Source organism: Pimephales promelas, chromosome 14, assembly GCF_988280905.1.
Source record: "Pimephales promelas chromosome 14, fPimPro1.hap1.1, whole genome shotgun sequence".
Classification (NCBI taxonomy): domain Eukaryota; kingdom Metazoa; phylum Chordata; class Actinopteri; order Cypriniformes; family Leuciscidae; genus Pimephales; species Pimephales promelas.
Genome location: NC_142782.1, coordinates 35,034,279 through 35,051,511, shown reverse-complemented (window position 1 = coordinate 35,051,511; position 17,233 = coordinate 35,034,279). Strand labels below are relative to the sequence as shown.

At 36.0% G+C, this 17,233-nt stretch overlaps 2 protein-coding genes across 4 annotated transcripts in view; one reads left to right on the top strand and one right to left on the bottom strand.

Moving 5' to 3' along the window:
• Positions 1-24: 24 nt before the first annotated feature.
• Positions 25-2,525, bottom strand: prxl2c (peroxiredoxin like 2C). The gene is made up of 6 exons (XM_039653517.2): positions 2,298-2,525; positions 2,139-2,207; positions 1,711-1,764; positions 1,329-1,434; positions 439-573; positions 25-353 (listed from the first exon to the last, which is right to left on the bottom strand). Exons 1-6 carry the CDS (start codon positions 2,487-2,489, stop codon positions 226-228), a joined length of 684 nt encoding a protein of 227 aa, XP_039509451.1. The 5' UTR covers positions 2,490-2,525; the 3' UTR covers positions 25-225.
• Positions 2,526-4,313: 1,788 nt separating this feature from the next.
• The window catches only part of fbxl17 (F-box and leucine rich repeat protein 17), a 202,164-nt gene continuing 189,244 nt past the window's right edge, over positions 4,314-17,233 (top strand). For 2 of the 3 annotated variants that reach the window (XM_089119919.1, XM_089119921.1), the window contains exons 1-4: positions 4,314-4,460; positions 6,489-7,178; positions 14,102-14,224; positions 15,821-16,078. In XM_089119919.1, coding sequence (XP_088976045.1) covers positions 6,519-7,178; positions 14,102-14,224; positions 15,821-16,078 — 1,041 coding nt within the window. In that variant the 5' untranslated portion in view covers positions 4,314-4,460; positions 6,489-6,518. Of the gene's footprint in view, positions 4,466-6,488; positions 7,179-14,101; positions 14,225-15,820; positions 16,079-17,233 lie in introns of all 3 variants that reach the window. The other variant, XM_089119920.1, reaches the window with a different exon arrangement.

Below are 17,233 nucleotides of genomic sequence, written 5' to 3'. Positions count from 1 at the left end.
TAGCACGCATATACAGTATATTATTTATTTATTTATTTATTGAAATTCAAGACAATATAAAACAAATTGTAATTTAGGACAGAGATAAACTCAATGATCCTCAGCAGTGAAATGGCTTGTTCCTATCCAACATACATATAATATAAAAACAATATTATACAACGATATTGAGCTGTTATATTATAACAGTGCAGATCTATCATGATTTTTTTTTTTTTTTTTTTTTTAGATATCAATGATTTTCGGGCCATCACTGAAGTCCAATGTGTGAAGACCTGCTAACTGAAGCAACCAGTTGATCGGCATGTGGTCTAACCGATTCATGTCAAAATGGGCAAAATGAACCTCTGGACCTGTGAAATAAAACAATAAATATTAATATTAAGATATGGTGAAGAAGATATAGAAATGACAGCATTTATTTAGAAAACTCATCACCTGGGCCTACAATAAGGGCTCCACCTTGCTGCAGCGGATCTCCTTGAAAGTCAAAAGCGGGGCTGGTCATGGCGCGCCACATACTTCTCAGACTGCCAATCAGTGGACTGGACTTCACATGTGGACTGTTGGAAGCTACAAATGCAGATGAAGATAGCTTGGTTTCCATTCAAATTTGCTAATTTAACCTATGCACATAATTGAAAAAATGCATAAAAGATTTGTGAATAAAGCAGCGTTTCCATTCCATCTGTTCAAGAGAACAAAATCATCACTTCATGGGAAATTGGTGTAAAACTGTATCTGTATCAATTTTTCTTTTTTATGTGTGCATGCATGTACATGTGCTTGCATGTTTGTATTTATTTATGTATATATGTACATGCATGCATGTATGAATGAATGAATGCATTAATTTATCTTTTTCGCTCCATTATAAATGAGTTGGTCTCAGTAAAATCATTCTTATCACACACTTCGACTCCAGCGACGCTACGATGCCATTGGTCCGCTGGTTACTCCACTTATCCAATCACAGCTGAGGTTTTTGATGGATTTATTTAGTAAATGTGTTTCCATCATAGTTTATCCGCATGTCTTCTTATCGGATAAAACAATAATTCACCTCAAGAAGTTTTTTAATGCACTTTTTCTTCTTCTTTTTTAAATGCACCAAACACATGCATACAAATGGGTAGATGGAAACACACCTACTGATTACAATAAATGCACATTTGATCAAACCAATCTTTCTTTGGCATGCTAATCTAATAGAAAGCAGGGGAAATGTACAAAATGTGCATTAGAGAATTGAAAAAAGGCATGTTATGTATAAAAACTGAAATATGTTAGTGAAATCCCCTCTAAAATCGAGCGTCGGTGGATCTTACGCGTCTCCATGTACGTCTCTCCTCTTCTCATTCCAAGTTTTTTATAAATCTGTCTCTCTGGATCAACATATATCTCATGAGGATAGCCTGTCAGAGAGCAGAACCCCTACAACATAAGGAGATTCACAGATATTTATCAGTTTAATGATTTTGTGATCATAAAAAAATAAAACAATAATTATACATGTACTCAAGGCTAGAAGGAGGGTGTTGTGAACCAAACTGATGCATTGGTTTTGACGACTATTAAAGGTGTTATGTAATCAAAACTACTTGACACACTGTTGCATGTTATATTTATGAATTTATAAATTATTTTCAAAAACCGAATTTTCAAAAAGTCGCTTATATTGGTAGCTTAACATTTATAAACACATCCTACCTCGATATGAGAATACGACGACTGTCCAATGACTACCAATCTAACATTCGATTCCTACATTTGTTGAAGGAGAGAAAAGACACATACAGTAGTTTACAATAAGGTTTATTAGTTAATTAATTAATTAATTAACAATAGATTTGTTACAGTATTTATTAATCATGTTAATGTTAGTTAATCCAGCTGTTCATGTTTGTTCACAGTGCATTATCTAATGTTAACAAATACAACCTTTAATTTTAATAACGTATTACTAATGTTGAAATTGATCTAATAAATGCTATAAAAGTATTGTGCATTCTTAGTTCATGTTAACCTTACATAATAAACCTTATAGTAAAGTGTTACCATTATATTCGGACCATAAATATATGATTATTGACACATAATTGATCAAACCAATGCAGAAGTGCTGTAATCTTCCTGACCTGCAACATGTGCCGAGGTATTTTCCCCAAATCCTCCACGTATTCTTTGCATGTGTAACACAAGAAGTTCTGCAACATATTTGAGAAGCACAATCAGAATGACATTTGCACACAATGAACATAAACATAAACACACACCAGCTGTCATGAGTGTCTCACCCGCACGAAAACGATGATAGCTTTGCTGTGTTGATGCAAACTGTTGAAGGTTTTACACACACCGTGTCGATCATAAATCCAGCAGTCGCTGACAGCAGACACACACAGATCGTGTGGATCCCGTGTGCGGTTCTCCTGTTGTCCAGCACGAGCGATCTGACCCTGTCGAGTTATCGGGAGAACGGGAGCCATTTTTAGGGAAGTTTGTCCGCCACGCCCATTCCTGCTGGATCATGTACAGATAAAGGACACCCGCCCATATGCATTCATTTATGACATTATTTCTGGTTCAGTGTTGGGGAAAGTTACTTTATTATTGTGTTACTCCCTAAAAAATGAGCCGAACTAATCCCCTACTCGCTTATTTGAAAAATGCAACATATACAACATATGCAATATCAGACTTGTCTAAAATTAACACAAGAAACTTACTTTTGCTATGGTTAAATAAATGTTCAGTAATATCTTCAATATATCTAAAATTCTATAGTGTTGATATGGCAACTATAAAATTCGTCCCGCTAACCTCCAAAATGTGTCGTGTTTCAAACTTAGGTCTTATCTCCAAAATGCTACAGTAAAATGGTTTGAATTAAACCTAATAAGGCTACTGGTCCAGATGGCCTCAGGGGTATTGTTCTGAAAGAGTATAGAACAACTTGGGCATGTAGGATGTTCCAGATCTTTTTAGATGATTGTTTTGTGCCATGAGCATGGAAAAACACCACTGTTATCCCATTACCTATAACTCCTTATGCAAGAGATCCTAAAGACCTATGTTCAATTGCCCTTACATCTGTTTTGTGCATGTGTTTGGAGTGTATATTGAGTAAGGAACTGTCAGCGCAAATTAAGGATTCTGTTGACCCTCTACACAATTTGAATGAATGAATGAATGAATGGCCCAACATCATTTAGATCAAACAAATGCTCATGTCAGAATGCTTTTTATGGATTTCTCATCAGATTTCAGATCAGTTCTGATTTGAACGACTTAATTCAATGATTTGGAGGGGTGTCCCAATACTTTTAACTATATAGTAGGGCTGTGCAAAAATTAATTGCGATTAATCGCATCCAAAATAAAAGTCTGTGTTTACATAATATATTTGTGCGCGCTGTATATAATTATTTTGTATATATAAATACACACACATGCATGTATATATTTAAGAAAATGTGTTATTCATATATAAAATATTTATATAATATAGATTATGTATTTATTTATATATACACAATTTAAGCGCAAATAATTCTTAAATATATACATGCATGCATAGGTATTTATATATACAAAATAATTATATACAGCACAAACAAATATATTATGTAAACACAGACTTTTATTTTGGATGCGATTAATCGCAATTCATTTTTGAACAGCCCTACTATAGATTATATGGGGATACATAAAGTACACAATATGACAACGCACTACATGATACAAACCTATGTCTGTATCAAATAAAATATATCGATAATGTTCAAGTGTTTTTCGCTTTTTTGCTTAAATTATTTCTTGACATTTTTGGAAAAAATTTTGATTTTTGTTTTGTTCAGGGAAGGGACATTTTTCAATAAATTAATAAAATGTTCCCAAATGAGCCAAGAAATGATGTGGAATAATTTTTATCCACCACGTGCCATCAAAATGCATGCAGTAGAGGGTTAATGCTTTTATTCAGCAAAGGTGCATTACATTGATCAAAAGTTACAGTAAATACATGTATAATGTTACAAAAGACCTTATGTGGAGGAAATGGAAAGATGATAAAACCTGTTTGCGAAAGCTTACTTTCATGTTGATATTATTACTAAAAAAGTAACATGATATCGAATCCATCAGTACAAATATTTACATCAAGTGTTCATTCGCAAGTTTGCAAGTGTTACGTTTGTATTAAACGAGTTCCCTTTAAAGCACAGATTATGATTGGCCCTCCGCTTCTAACTGACGTTTCGCCTGGCGAATGAACAGCCTCTCTCATCTCGAGCTGTGGGCGGGATTTCCTCTGTTATTTGAAATCCGGAAGTGTTTTAAAACATTCTAGCAGGTTGACACAGCAAGCGCGCGTTTGCGGTGCGTTCGCTACGCCTCGGTTTCTGTTTCGCGCGGATTATGAGAGCGCGGGAAGAAGGTGCTGAGGGTCGCGCGAGCTGGTGAGGTTTGGCGCGTTTTATTATGGCAGTTATTCAGTCTTGGTTGTTTTCTCATGAGGGAGTTCAATGGCGTCGTCCGCCACTATCACTCAATGAAACACAACAACACTCGGTCAGCTGCTCCACACAGCCGTGTGTAAACAGTGACATTCATTTGGGAATGTTTATATGGTCCCTGCTGAGACATAACACACATTATACCAACCAGATATCTGAAAATATGCTGGTCTATATATTCATTCATTATCCATACAAAAAGTACTTGGTTATGGTATGTTAGATGACACTGGTGTTCAGGGTATATACATTTGGTAAAAACCCAATGGTACTATCATCTTGGTATTGTGTCTATAAAACAATATTAAATGGAGAGACTCGTAAAGCATTGACCTTCCTCTTCCTCATCTGTGTGTTTGCAAGGTATTCAGTGACTTCAGTGTGTGTATCCTTGTTTCTGTGTCTAGTGCAACTCTGAAAAATGAGTTTGAAACGATTTTCATTGCAACAGACAAACATTACTTTGATAAAACTTTGTATAAATGTATGAGTCAAAATCTTATTTTCAGTGTTTATTTAGTTCTGAGGTAAATGCGAACTGCAGAAATCTGATTGAGGAAGCATCACTGATCTATTTTGGAAGCAATAATGAAATTGTCAATTTTTCTCTTGTTTGAGCTGTAAAAATGACTGTTGTCAAACATGTTTCCCAAACACTCCTGATTGAGTCAGAAGTTGACCAGTGCTGCTGATCAATGCACTGTTTTTTCATAATTCAATGTTCAACTCTAGTCATAATTATGAGAAAATTCTGTCATTCATATCCTCCCACATTATAGTTATTATGCTTTTGCAAAATACAGCAGACCCAAGAAAGTCAGAAAAAAAATGGCGTAAATAAATATTTTACTTTTCAAGCCACTGGCATTTGACTTGATTAATGAGTCAAGTCACTTGTAGTGCTTTTATATATTTGATTTCATTGATTGTATTTTATGTTGTGCTTATGATATGTTGTTAAATGTTTAAGGTGTACCTGCCGTGTAATAATAGCCGGTGATGCTGATATGGCAATAAACTCAAATGTTACTAAATCAATTATGAATTGAGTTCAATTCAGCTGTAAAGCAGCTCTACAGAAGATAATAAATGTCAATCAATTATGAAGCAAGTTCAATTCTCACATTATAGTTATTATGCTTTAGCAAAAAAAATACAGAATAACCATGAAAGTCAAAAAAAAAAAAAAAAAAAATTGGCCAAAATAAATTTTATTACAAAGCAGCTTTCGAGATAAATTTAGAGTTGATCGACCTGTAATTTTTCTCTCTCTCCTGAATTTAGACTCGATCGACCTGTAATTTCTCTCTCTCTCCTGAATTTAGACTCGATCGACCTGTAATTTCTCTCTCTCTCCTGAATTTAGACTCGATCGACCTGTAATTTCTCTCTCTTGAATTTAGACTCGATCGACCTGTAATTTCTCTCTCTCTCCTGAATTTAGACTCGATCGACCTGTAATTTCTCTCTCTCTCCTGAATTTAGACTCGATCGACCTGTAATTTCTCTCTCTCTCCTGAATTTAGACTCGATCGACCTGTAATTTCTCTCTCTCTCCTGAATTTAGACTCGATCGACCTGTAATTTCTCTCTCTTGAATTTAGACTCGATCGACCTGTAATTTCTCTCTCTCTCCTGAATTTAGACTCGATCGACCTGTAATTTCTCTCTCTCTCCTGAATTTAGACTCGATCGACCTGTAATTTCTCTCTCTCTCCTGAATTTAGACTCGATCGACCTGTAATTTCTCTCTCTTGAATTTAGACTCGATCGACCTGTAATTTCTCTCTCTCTCCTGAATTTAGACTCGATCGACCTGTAATTTCTCTCTCTCTCATGAATTTAGACTCGATCGACCTGTAATTTCTCTCTCTCTCCTGAATTTAGACTCGATCGACCTGTAATTTCTCTCTCTCTCTTGAATTTAGACTCGATTGACGTGTAATTTCTCTCTCTCTCTGTTGAATCTAGAGTTGATCGACGTGAATCATCATCATCTATATGGGCCATCTTTTCTCCAAAAATGGTTACAGCCTGAAGAAGAAAACACGGAAGCTGCGCAAGAAGAAGCGGCGGAGGAACTGCTTCCTTCAGGGTCCCTGCATGCTGTGCTTCATCGTCCACGGCCCCAGCGCGAGCATCGAGGACGACTGGCCCTTCGAGGCGGCCAAACTCGCCGAGCGCTACGTGTCCCTGAACTCGCCCGAGGAGTGCGCCGCGTTCCTCCTGTCTCCAGGAGAGCTGGGCATCTGGGAAGGCCAGGGTCGGGGTCTGCTGTCCGCCAAGCTAATCGGGCCCCCGGCGCTCTTCTGCGTGGACTATTCGGAAATGGTGTGCAAGCGCAAGTGTGCTGATCTGCAGCGGTGTTCGCCCCGCAAGCAGCCGCGCTGTGCCTTCCAGGAGCCCATGGAGAACGAGGAGCGAGGAGACGCCGGGGCTCCCGAGAGCCAGTGTTTGCTTCGCCCGTCCTCTTCTAATTCTTCTTCTTCTCCTTCGGACGGGTCCGGTGTGGCGTGGCGTACAGATGCTAGCGGGGCCGCCGACGCCTCGTCCTCATGCTCCTGCCAGCTGTCCCAGAACGAGGGATCGGAGGAGGGAAAGAGCGCTGAGAACACAGACACGTCACACGTTAACCAGCTGCCCTCCTCCATACTGCTCAAGGTCTGTGTAAAAGTGCATCTATCCATCATAAATTTGTATCTATCCATCATAAATTTGTATCTGTCCATCATAAAAGTGCATCTGTCCATCATAAAAGTGCATCTATTCATCATAAAAGTACATCTATCATCATAAAAGTGCATCTGTCCATCATAAAAGTGCATCTGTCCATCATAAAAGTGCATCTATTCATCATAAAAGTACATCTATCATCATAAAAGCGCATCTGTCCATCATAAAAGTGCATCCGTCCATCATAAAAGTGCATCCGTCCATCATAAAAGTGCATCCGTCCATCATAAAAGTGCATCCGTCCATCATAAAAGTGCATCTGTCCATCATAAAAGTGCATCTGTCCATCATAAAAGTGCATCTGTCCATCATAAAAGTGCATCTATCATCATAAAAGTGCATCTATCCATCATAAAAGTGCATCTATCCATCATAAAAGTGCATCTGTCCATCATAAAAGTGCATCTGTCCATCATAAAAGTGCATCTATCCATCATAAAAGTGCATCTGTCCATCATAAAAGTGCATCTGTCCATCATAAAAGCGCATCTATTCATCATAAAAGTGCATCTGTCCATCATAAAAGGGCATCTGTCCATCATAAAAGTGCATCTGTCCATCATAAAAGTGCATCTATCCATCATAAAACTGCATCTATCTATCATAAAAGTGCATCTGTCCATCATAAAAGTGCATCTGTCCATCATAAAAGTGCATCCGTCCATCATAAAAGTGCATCTGTCCATCATAAAAGCGCATCTGTCCATCATAAAAGTGCATCTGTCCATCATAAAAGTGCATCTATCCATCATAAAAGTGCATCCGTCCATCATAAAAGTGCATCCGTCCATCATAAAAGTGCATCCGTCCATCATAAAAGTGCATCTGTCCATCATAAAAGTGCATCTGTCCATCATAAAAGTGCATCTATCATCATAAAAGTGCATCTATCCATCATAAAAGTGCATCCATCCATCATAAAAGTGCATCTGTCCATCATAAAAGTGCATCTGTCCATCATAAAAGTGCATCTGTCCATCATAAAAGTGCATCTGTCCATCATAAAAGTGCATCTGTCCATCATAAAAGTGCATCTGTCCATCATAAAAGTGCATCTATCCATCATAAAACTGCATCTATCTATCATAAAAGTGCATCTGTCCATCATAAAAGTGCATCTGTCCATCATAAAAGTACATCTGTCCATCATAAAAGTGCATCTGTCCATCATAAAAGTGCATCTATCTATCATAAAACTGCATCTATCTATCATAAAAGTGCATCTATCCATCATAAAAGTGCATCTGTCCATCATAAAAGTACATCTGTCCATCATAAAAGTGCATCTGTCCATCATAAAAGTGCATCTATTCATCATAAAAGTGCATCTGTCCATCATAAAAGCGCATCCGTCCATCATAAAAGTGCATCTATCCATCATAAAAGTGCATCTGTCCATCATAAAAGTGCATCTATCCATCATAAAAGTGCATCTGTCCATCATAAAAGTGCATCCGTCCATCATAAAAGTGCATCCGTCCATCATAAAAGTGCATCTGTCCATCATAAAAGTGCATCTGTCCATCATAAAAGTGCATCTGTCCATCATAAAAGTGCATCTGTCCATCATAAAAGTGCATCTGTCCATCATAAAAGTGCATCTGTCCATCATAAAAGTGCATCTGTCCATCATAAAAGTGCATCTATCCATCATAAAAGTGCATCTGTCCATCATAAAAGTGCATCTGTCCATCATAAAAGTGCATCTGTCCATCATAAAAGTGCATCTATCCATCATAAAACTGCATCTATCTATCATAAAAGTGCATCTGTCCATCATAAAAGTGCATCTGTCCATCATAAAAGTGCATCTATCCATCATAAAAGTGCATCTGTCCATCATAAAAGTGCATCTGTCCATCATAAAAGTGCATCTATTCATCATAAAAGTGCATCTGTCCATCATAAAAGTGCATCTATCCATCATAAAAGTGCATCTGTCCATCATAAAAGCGCATCTGTCCATCATAAAAGCGCATCTATTCATCATAAAAGTGCATCTATCCATCATAAAAGTGCATCTGTCCATCATAAAAGTGCATCTATCCATCATAAAAGTGCATCTGTCCATCATAAAAGTGCATCTGTCCATCATAAAAGTGCATCTATCCATCATAAAAGTGCATCAGTCCATCATAAAAGTGCATCTATCCATCATAAAAGTGCATCTGTCCATCATAAAAGTGCATCTGTCCATCATAAAAGTGCATCTATTCATCATAAAAGTGCATCCGTCCATCATAAAAGTGCATCTATCCATCATAAAAGTGCATCTGTCCATCATAAAAGTGCATCTGTCCATCATAAAAGTGCATCTGTCCATCATAAAAGTGCATCTGTCCATCATAAAAGTGCATCTATCCATCATAAAAGTGCATCTGTCCATCATAAAAGTGCATCTGTCCATCATAAAAGTGCATCTATTCATCATAAAAGTGCATCCGTCCATCATAAAAGTGCATCTATCCATCATAAAAGTGCATCTGTCCATCATAAAAGTGCATCTATCCATCATAAAAGTGCATCTGTCCATCATAAAAGTGCATCTGTCCATCATAAAAGTGCATCTATCCATCATAAAAGTGCATCAGTCCATCATAAAAGTGCATCTATCCATCATAAAAGTGCATCTGTCCATCATAAAAGTGCATCTGTCCATCATAAAAGTGCATCTATTCATCATAAAAGTGCATCCGTCCATCATAAAAGTGCATCTATCCATCATAAAAGTGCATCTGTCCATCATAAAAGTGCATCTGTCCATCATAAAAGTGCATCTGTCCATCATAAAAGTGCATCTGTCCATCATAAAAGTGCATCTATTCATCATAAAAGTGCATCTGTCCATCATAAAAGCGCATCTATTCATCATAAAAGTGCATCTATCCATCATAAAAGTGCATCTGTCCATCATAAAAGTGCATCTATCCATCATAAAAGTGCATCTGTCCATCATAAAAGTGCATCTGTCCATCATAAAAGTGCATCTGTCCATCATAAAAGTACATCTGTCCATCATAAAAGTGCATCTGTCCATCATAAAAGTGCATCTATTCATCATAAAAGTGCATCCGTCCATCATAAAAGCGCATCCGTCCATCATAAAAGTGCATCTATCCATCATAAAAGTGCATCTGTCCATCATAAAAGTGCATCTATCCATCATAAAAGTGCATCTGTCCATCATAAAAGTACATCTGTCCATCATAAAAGTGCATCTGTCCATCATAAAAGTGCATCTATTCATCATAAAAGTGCATCTGTCCATCATAAAAGCGCATCCGTCCATCATAAAAGTGCATCTATCCATCATAAAAGTGCATCTGTCCATCATAAAAGTGCATCTATCCATCATAAAAGTGCATCTGTCCATCATAAAAGTGCATCCGTCCATCATAAAAGTGCATCCGTCCATCATAAAAGTGCATCTGTCCATCATAAAAGTGCATCTGTCCATCATAAAAGTGCATCTGTCCATCATAAAAGTGCATCTGTCCATCATAAAAGTGCATCTGTCCATCATAAAAGTGCATCTGTCCATCATAAAAGTGCATCTGTCCATCATAAAAGTGCATCTATCCATCATAAAAGTGCATCTGTCCATCATAAAAGTGCATCTGTCCATCATAAAAGTGCATCTGTCCATCATAAAAGTGCATCTATCCATCATAAAACTGCATCTATCTATCATAAAAGTGCATCTGTCCATCATAAAAGTGCATCTGTCCATCATAAAAGTGCATCTATCCATCATAAAAGTGCATCTGTCCATCATAAAAGTGCATCTGTCCATCATAAAAGTGCATCTGTCCATCATAAAAGTGCATCTATTCATCATAAAAGTGCATCTGTCCATCATAAAAGTGCATCTATCCATCATAAAAGTGCATCTGTCCATCATAAAAGCGCATCTGTCCATCATAAAAGCGCATCTATTCATCATAAAAGTGCATCTATCCATCATAAAAGTGCATCTGTCCATCATAAAAGTGCATCTATCCATCATAAAAGTGCATCTGTCCATCATAAAAGTGCATCTGTCCATCATAAAAGTGCATCTGTCCATCATAAAAGTGCATCTATTCATCATAAAAGTGCATCCGTCCATCATAAAAGTGCATCTATCCATCATAAAAGTGCATCTGTCCATCATAAAAGTGCATCTATCCATCATAAAAGTGCATCTGTCCATCATAAAAGTGCATCTGTCCATCATAAAAGTGCATCTATTCATCATAAAAGTGCATCCGTCCATCATAAAAGTGCATCTATCCATCATAAAAGTGCATCTGTCCATCATAAAAGTGCATCTGTCCATCATAAAAGTGCATCTGTCCATCATAAAAGTGCATCTGTCCATCATAAAAGTGCATCTATCCATCATAAAAGTGCATCTGTCCATCATAAAAGTGCATCTGTCCATCATAAAAGTGCATCTATTCATCATAAAAGTGCATCCGTCCATCATAAAAGTGCATCTATTCATCATAAAAGTGCATCCGTCCATCATAAAAGTGCATCTATCCATCATAAAAGTGCATCTGTCCATCATAAAAGTGCATCTATCCATCATAAAAGTGCATCTGTCCATCATAAAAGTGCATCTGTCCATCATAAAAGTGCATCTATCCATCATAAAAGTGCATCAGTCCATCATAAAAGTGCATCTATCCATCATAAAAGTGCATCTATCCATCATAAAAGTGCATCTGTCCATCATAAAAGTGCATCTATCCATCATAAAAGTGCATCTGTCCATCATAAAAGTGCATCTGTCCATCATAAAAGTGCATCTATCCATCATAAAAGTGCATCAGTCCATCATAAAAGTGCATCTATCCATCATAAAAGTGCATCTGTCCATCATAAAAGTGCATCTGTCCATCATAAAAGTGCATCAGTCCATCATAAAAGTGCATCTATCCATCATAAAAGTGCATCTGTCCATCATAAAAGTGCATCTATTCATCATAAAAGTGCATCCGTCCATCATAAAAGTGCATCTATCCATCATAAAAGTGCATCTGTCCATCATAAAAGTGCATCTGTCCATCATAAAAGTGCATCTGTCCATCATAAAAGTGCATCTGTCCATCATAAAAGTGCATCTATTCATCATAAAAGTGCATCTGTCCATCATAAAAGCGCATCTATTCATCATAAAAGTGCATCTATCCATCATAAAAGTGCATCTGTCCATCATAAAAGTGCATCTATCCATCATAAAAGTGCATCTGTCCATCATAAAAGTGCATCTGTCCATCATAAAAGTGCATCTGTCCATCATAAAAGTACATCTGTCCATCATAAAAGTGCATCTGTCCATCATAAAAGTGCATCTATTCATCATAAAAGTGCATCCGTCCATCATAAAAGCGCATCCGTCCATCATAAAAGTGCATCTATCCATCATAAAAGTGCATCTGTCCATCATAAAAGTGCATCTGTCCATCATAAAAGTGCATCTATCCATCATAAAAGCGCATCTATTCATCATAAAAGTGCATCTATCCATCATAAAAGTGCATCTGTCCATCATAAAAGTGCATCCGTCCATCATAAAAGTGCATCTGTCCATCATAAAAGTGCATCCGTCCATCATAAAAGTGCATCTGTCCATCATAAAAGTGCATCTGTCCATCATAAAAGTGCATCTGTCCATCATAAAAGTGCATCTGTCCATCATAAAAGTGCATCTGTCCATCATAAAAGTGCATCTGTCCATCATAAAAGTGCATCTGTCCATCATAAAAGTGCATCTGTCCATCATAAAAGTGCATCTATCCATCATAAAAGTGCATCTGTCCATCATAAAAGCGCATCTATTCATCATAAAAGTGCATCTATCCATCATAAAAGTGCATCTGTCCATCATAAAAGTGCATCTATCCATCATAAAAGTGCATCTGTCCATCATAAAAGTGCATCCGTCCATCATAAAAGTGCATCTGTCCATCATAAAAGTGCATCTGTCCATCATAAAAGTGCATCTGTCCATCATAAAAGTGCATCTGTCCATCATAAAAGTGCATCTGTCCATCATAAAAGTGCATCTGTCCATCATAAAAGTGCATCCGTCCATCATAAAAGTGCATCCGTCCATCATAAAAGTGCATCCGTCCATCATAAAAGTGCATCCGTCCATCATAAAAGTGCATCTGTCCATCATAAAAGTGCATCTGTCCATCATAAAAGTGCATCTGTCCATCATAAAAGTGCATCTATCCATCATAAAAGTGCATCTGTCCATCATAAAAGTGCATCTGTCCATCATAAAAGTGCATCTGTCCATCATAAAAGTGCATCTATCCATCATAAAAGTGCATCTGTCCATCATAAAAGTGCATCTGTCCATCATAAAAGTGCATCTGTCCATCATAAAAGTGCATCTATTCATCATAAAAGTGCATCTATCCATTATAAAAGTGCATCTATCCATTATAAAAGTGCATCTGTCCATCATAAAAGTACATCTGTCCATCATAAAAGTGCATCTGTCCATCATAAAAGTGCATCTATTCATCATAAAAGTGCATCTGTCCATCATAAAAGCGCATCTATTCATCATAAAAGTGCATCTATCTATCATAAAAGTGCATCTGTCCATCATAAAAGTGCATCTATCCATCATAAAAGTGCATCTGTCCATCATAAAAGTGCATCCGTCCATCATAAAAGTGCATCTGTCCATCATAAAAGTGCATCTAGAAATGTAATAAGCAGCGTAACATTGAGAATGCTGTGCACATAGAGCTTCATATCAAACCTGCGGCTGGAATCCTCTGACTGTTGTTTAATGAATGACACTGTAACTGTGGTTGTGTGACGGATGATGTGTGATGTGTCCTCAGGTGTTCTCGCACCTGTCGGTGAAGGAGCGCTGTCTCGGTGTGTCTCTGGTGTGTAAATACTGGCGTGATCTCTGCTTAGACTTCCAGTTCTGGAAGCAGATCGACCTCAGCGGCCTCCAGCAGGTTTGTGCGGTTCTCTTCTGCTTGTGTGTAGAACTGCGTTACTCATAGGTGTGCTGGACTATTATACTTGAATTAAGAAGTGATTATCAAAAAAAAAGCTTTTATGTCCTCATGCATTCATTTTTTTATTTTATTTTACAGGGTTTTATTTTTCAATAGTAATATTTCTTATTTTCATAATATTATCATATTAATATAAAATTGCTTAATAATATATCTATAGGTGAGGTGTGCATAATTATTATACTTGAATTGATAAGTGATTTTCAAAATTATCAAGATTTAAGTGTCCCATGCGTTCACTTTTTAATGTTAAAATGTTATGAAGAAATTAAGACAGTTGTAAAATAAAATTATTATTTTTCTTAATTACTCTATTTTTTATTTTATAGGGTTTAATTTTACTATAGTAATATTTTGTATATATAAATTAAGTTTTATTTAGTAACTTTTATAATAAAAATTATTATTATTATAATATTATTTTTTAATATTTTATTATTAATATTATTTTACAGGATTTTAGTAATATTTCTTATATATATATATATATATATATAAAATGTTTTATTCAGTAATTTGTATAATACAATTTTTATTATTTTATTATTAATATTATATTATCATATTGATATTATGTTACATGGCTTTATTTTACAATTGTAATTTCGTATTTATATACAATATACAGCCATTTTTATAATAAAAATGATTAATATATAAAAAAAGTGATTCATATCATATTATCATATTAATATAAAATTGCTAAAACATAAGAAATATTACTAGCGCAAGATTTCACTGTTTATTATTTTACATTAAATATTAGAATTGTTATTATACAATACACTTAGTAATTTTATAGCATTCTTCTTCTTATTATTTTGTAGCTATATTGATACTGTATATAATCACAACATTTTGTTCATGTTTTGCCGCTGTACAAACCAGGATTTGTTTAAAAAATGCATTTTAAACCAAAACCACATTTTATAACAAATCATTTTATTAAAAAAACATATAACAACTATGTGGCAAACAGCCTTTCTTAAGCATTACTTCTCATATGCATTTGTACAAACACTTTTTCATGTACCGTAAGAACGTAACTCACACAAAACTTAAATATTAGATGCAAAAACGGGAATATTGCAGTGTTGCGTGTGTGCTAGGCTCTTGATATGTGGTTTTAATTGGAAATAATAGATTAAAACTGTTTAATGTTTCTCTCATTCTCTCTCTGACTATAGTGAATAAACTGTGATAATATGAGATGTTGAAGGCGAATAAATGTTGTTTAGATTATATACATGTGAAACTCGAAAAATTGAATATTGTGCAAAAGTTCATTTATTTCAGTAATTCAACTTAAAAGGTGAAACTAATATATTATATAGACTCATTACATGCAAAGCGAGATATTTCAAGCCTTTATTTGTTATAATTGTGATGATTATGGCTTACAGATATGAAAACCCTTCCACAATATTCTAACTTTTCCGAGTTTCACCTGTATGCATGTCTGATATATTATTGCAGGAGGAAAACTGTGTGTTGATTTGTGGTTTTAACTGTTGATGGTCTCCCTGACGGCAGGTGAAGGACGATCTGCTGGTGAAGATCGCGTCCCGGAGACAGAACGTCACCGAGATCAACATCTCGGACTGCAGGAACGTTCAGGATCACGGCGTCTGCTCTCTGGCGGCGAACTGTCCCGGGCTGATCAAGTACACGGCGTACCGCTGTAAGCAGCTGAGCGACGTGTCCCTGTGCGCCGCCGCCGTGCACTGCCCGCTCCTGCAGAAAGTGCACGTGGGGAACCAGGACAAGCTCACCGACCACGCGCTCAGACTGGTGAGACGCACTCACACACACTAGAGCAATCCATCGGACCAAAACGAAAATAGGGAATCGATTTTAACGGCCTTTTTTATCATAAATATGTTTTAGGACAGATCAATACAGGACACAGAACATGTACAAAATAACTGTCTTTTCTGTTCACCAAATGCTTTTTAATATTCGCTATTACTTCCCCAGCAAAGCGAGTAAACACAGGCTCGTGATTGGACAGCGTTTCCCGCCAAAGTTCATTGTTAATCTCAATTCCTGAATGTTGCCCATAAAAATGCATTAAAAAACACGCATTCAGTTGAGGAGAAAAAGAACGATTGGTTTGATTAAATGTGCATTTATTATAATCAGTAGCTGCGTTTCCATCTACCGATTTTTGCGCACATTTTGGTATGTCGCATAAAAAATCTGCCAAGATGCTCATTCATTAATTTTAATAAATTCAAATATAACTTGATAAAAAAAAGGTGAAATATTTTGTGTTTACCTATGGAAGTTAACCCTCAGGTGCTCTTCGTTTCGGAGTCACACTTGTTATCTTCCCGGTCAAAAGTGACCGGACACCTAAAAATGAAACTTTCTCCATCCCAGTAAAACCAATGCAATTTATTTTTGTTCTATAATATTTATTCTTTTTAATTTAGTATTTTGAGACAATTTAATTGAATTTATTAATATTTATGGTTTATTTTTGCCATGGAAAAATATATATATTTCTATATATGTATTATTTTTTTTCAAAAAAATATTAATGCAGTATTTTAGTTTAATATAGAGTCTAGGCCTTCAGAAAAAAAAACAAAAAATTTGAAGAAAATTAGCACCATCTGGTTACAGTATAGAGAAAAAGCGTAGAATCATGGTGTAACCACTAGATGGCGTGTACAGCTCTCTATGGAGAGGCATGTGAATTCCCCAGATGTTTATGAACACATTTTTTTGTTGTTGGTGGATTTGAATATATAGTTGAAACAATCTCAAAAACTATTTCTTATTAAAAAATTTGACAAAAAAACTAAAATTCACAATTTTTTTTTTTTTTTTTCATTTTTTTTTTTTTTTTGTCAATTTCCCATTCATTTCCTATGGGGTCATTTTTGACCAAAGACCACAAGTGTGACTATTTTTTTAAGACCACTTAGCCTTCTCGGATCA

Coding starts and splice junctions, on each gene's coding strand:
- prxl2c (XM_039653517.2), bottom strand. CDS start 2,489: ATGGCTCCCGTTCTCCCGATAACTCGACAGGGTCAGATCGCTCGTGCT. Junction 1,435..1,710: donor CGTCGTATTCTCATATCGAG/GTAGGATGTGTT, acceptor CTTATGTTGTAG/GGGTTCTGCTCTCTGACAGG. Junction 574..1,328: donor AGAGACGTACATGGAGACGC/GTAAGATCCACC, acceptor CTGCATTTGTAG/CTTCCAACAGTCCACATGTG.